The sequence below is a fragment of the Frankliniella occidentalis genome, unplaced genomic scaffold, assembly GCF_000697945.3.
Source record: "Frankliniella occidentalis isolate FOCC.00 unplaced genomic scaffold, Focc_3.1 Scaffold609, whole genome shotgun sequence".
Lineage (NCBI taxonomy): Eukaryota > Metazoa > Arthropoda > Insecta > Thysanoptera > Thripidae > Frankliniella > Frankliniella occidentalis.
The window spans coordinates 6,854-9,878 of record NW_026267725.1 but is presented as its reverse complement, the minus strand read 5'-3'; the positions used below and the strand labels follow the sequence as shown (position 1 = coordinate 9,878).

The 3,025-nt window shown below is 49.0% G+C and overlaps 1 protein-coding gene across 1 annotated transcript in view; it reads right to left on the bottom strand.

Annotated features, from left to right (window-relative positions):
* Positions 1-17: 17 nt before the first annotated feature.
* Positions 18-3,025, bottom strand: part of LOC127751615 (fatty acid synthase-like) — a gene marked incomplete at its 5' end in the record, with an annotated part of 7,540 nt that continues 4,532 nt past the window's right edge. The window contains 5 exon segments of the mRNA XM_052275404.1: positions 18-1,206; positions 1,292-1,531; positions 1,616-2,104; positions 2,189-2,421; positions 2,512-3,025. Of these exon segments, the coding sequence (XP_052131364.1) occupies positions 1,108-1,206; positions 1,292-1,531; positions 1,616-2,104; positions 2,189-2,421; positions 2,512-3,025 (1,575 nt within the window).

The window sequence follows — 3,025 nt, the reverse complement described above, 5'->3', positions numbered from 1 at the left end:
ATAAATTATGAAGTAGTAAACAAAAATATACATGTAATCAACATTTTCAAGCTTGAGAAACAGTTTTACAAGCTTCCATCACAAAAAGAAAAAATAGCTTAGCACTTATGGAAAAGATTACCCTGCAGCTGTTACAATCATACTTATGGCAATATGTTTGGGGGCTTTTTGACTTAGTATACTTGGACGCATTATGATAACAAGTTTAAGGCACCAGGTCAACCACTATATTTTCACGGAAAATATGCACTAATATGTTATTAAATGCAAGTATGACATGGGACTTGAACATGATTTCAGATGGAGGGAATTGGCATGCAATTTGGAATCTAGTACAGGAAACCCTCAGGATTTAAAGGGTGCATCAAACATAAACAGCTGCATTGAACCTAACTAATCTGGAGCCTCTGAGGATCACAGCAACAGTCCAACATAAATTAAACTCTATACATTTTTGATTTACTTAACAAGCTGAATGTCACGCAACATTCGACTCCATAGAAGTTAAGATTATAGATCTTTACGGGATCTTTTAATTTTAACATTTTGTTCTGAAGCAATAACTTCCTTTGAAGACAAATGAGCGCTGTAATTTTTAAACAAGTTCTTTCCAGTTACACTTGTTAAGTATCAGCTCCTTTTAAAATAGAGACTAAGATTACTAACAAGAACGTATCCCATTGAATATCATTGTGAGTATTATCATTGTAAAATTATGTAGATTGGTAAAATTTTAGTACTCAAGGGGGCACACCATTTACATTCTTTGGTCACACTTTTCTCAATCACAGAAAAGGATGTGAAAACATCACAAGGGATCAGGCCAACATTCTCACTAGTTGGAATGCTAATGACTTTGTACTCTACAGAACAATGTACAAACAACCATTTTACATCAAAGAACCACTTAAAATGAGATGAGATTTCATACTTACTGATTTTAAATCAGATTTAGTTAAAATAATAACTAAGATATGGACTGACAGACCCATTGCTCAATACTTGAACACATGAGGTAACAATTTGTATGTTTACGAGAAATACGTAAATGGTTCAAAGTAGATGTAAAATGATATCTTTGTTCATATGAGAAATGACGTGATGCTTTCAGTTGATGAGTGCAGCGATCTTCTTTGCTGATTCACCAAGGATCACTTCTCTGTGGTTGCCAGGAAGAGGGTGAGTCTTCACAGGGTGTGTGCACACCTGAAATATTAAGTTTATTTATGAATATACATTGCAGTTGAAACTTTACAGTTCTACGATAATCTCAAATTTAAAACCAATTTACCTCATTGAGACCGTAATCTTCACCAAGCTGGAGGAAGTTGTCCTTTGCCCTAACAAAGAGTACTGGACCGTTGAATTTGCTGGCGGGTTTGTAAGACTCAGAAATGACCAGCTTCTTGTAGAATGCAGTGGCAGCCTTAGCCAACTGTTCGCTGTTGAAGTGACTGGCGTTCTTCAGCAGCTCGGTAACACGCTGCAGTCTAGAATCCCAGCTACCCAGGGCATGGAGATCTGCCTTGACCTGAAAACATTTTGGAACCAGTTGTAGTATTGACTCGTGTTTACTTGGCGTAGCGGTGTCTGTACTCCTCACTCTGCCTTTTACCTTGACGAAGTCCATGTCGGGGCGGAAGAGCAGGACGAAGTATGAAAGGGCGTCAGCCTCGGGGGAGAGGACTGCGTGGGAGGCCCTGAAGGCGCCGGTGTGAGAGGACACGTAGGAGTGGGAGCCGTCCAGCAGGTTCAGCTCCACCTTCTCGCCGCTCTTCTCGAGCTGCAGCGCCATCTCGAAGGCGATGCACGCTCCGAAGGAGTAACCGACCAGGGTGTAGGGTCCCTTGGCCTGCTTGCTCTTGACCTGCTTGACGTAGTGGCCGGCCAGCTCGGGGATGCTGCTCTGTGGGCAGCTCTCGGCGCACTGCAGACCGAAGGCGGGCCGCTTGAGCAGCTGCGCCAGGGGCAGCAGGGCGGTCACATCACCCTCGATGGCGTGGACGATGAAGACGGGTCGGAGGGTGGAGTCGGCGGGGGCGGCGGTGGGCATCTTGACAATCACCTCGGTGGGGATGAGAGCGGAGGTGCTGCTGTACTTGACCTGAAAGGCGCATTTAAACGAGATTAGATTCAGAGATATCACTCGACTACGGCATTCGATGAAAGTTCAGAATTGAATTCTTACCTGGACCATGTCCTTGGGAGGGGAGGCCTGTCGGACTGTGTTGGTGTCGGCAGGGGGTGCGCCGCCGGACATGCCGGAGAGCTTGCCCATGGTCAGACCACGGATCTCCTGGGCACTCAACACGATGTCGTAGTTGCGCTCCAGGACCTGCTTCACTTCAGCACCCATGATGGAGTCCATACCCAGGTCAGCCAGGGTCTGGGTGGGAGCCATAGACTTAGCGTCCTTGATGCCTGTGGAAATAGAGAAGGGCACAGGGTAAGCTTCGTTCCGGGCGGCTAAAGCACAAATCAAACCGCCCGTGTCTGCTTCCATGTACCCACCGAGAATGTTGGCAATAGCGTCGACGGCGCTGATGGAGGCCTCCTTGTTGCCGCCGCGGCGCTTGGTGGCCAGGACCATCGAGGCCAGGACGGGCTGGGGCTGCTGCAGGAAGACGTCCATGGTGTTGAGGCAGGACTGGATGCGCTGGGGCAGGGTGCCTCCGACCTCGGTGTCGTTGCCACCCATGGTCTCCAGGATCAGACCGACGTCACCAATGGCTCCCCACTGGATGGCGACTCCGGGCAGGCCGGCGGCCTGGCGGGCCTCGCACAGCCTCTCCATGGCGGAGTTGGCGAGACCGTAGTTGGACTGGCCGGCGTTACCGCGACCGCACGAGATGGAGGAGAAGCAGACGAAGTAGTCCAGCTCGGGGCACAGGGCGCGGGAGGCCTTGTCCAGCTCGATGGTGCCGTTGATCTTGGGCAGGGCGACGGTGGCGAAGTCGGCCTCGGTCTGGTTCTCGATGAAGGCGTCACGGAGCACGACGGCCAGGTTGAAGATACCGCCGACGGG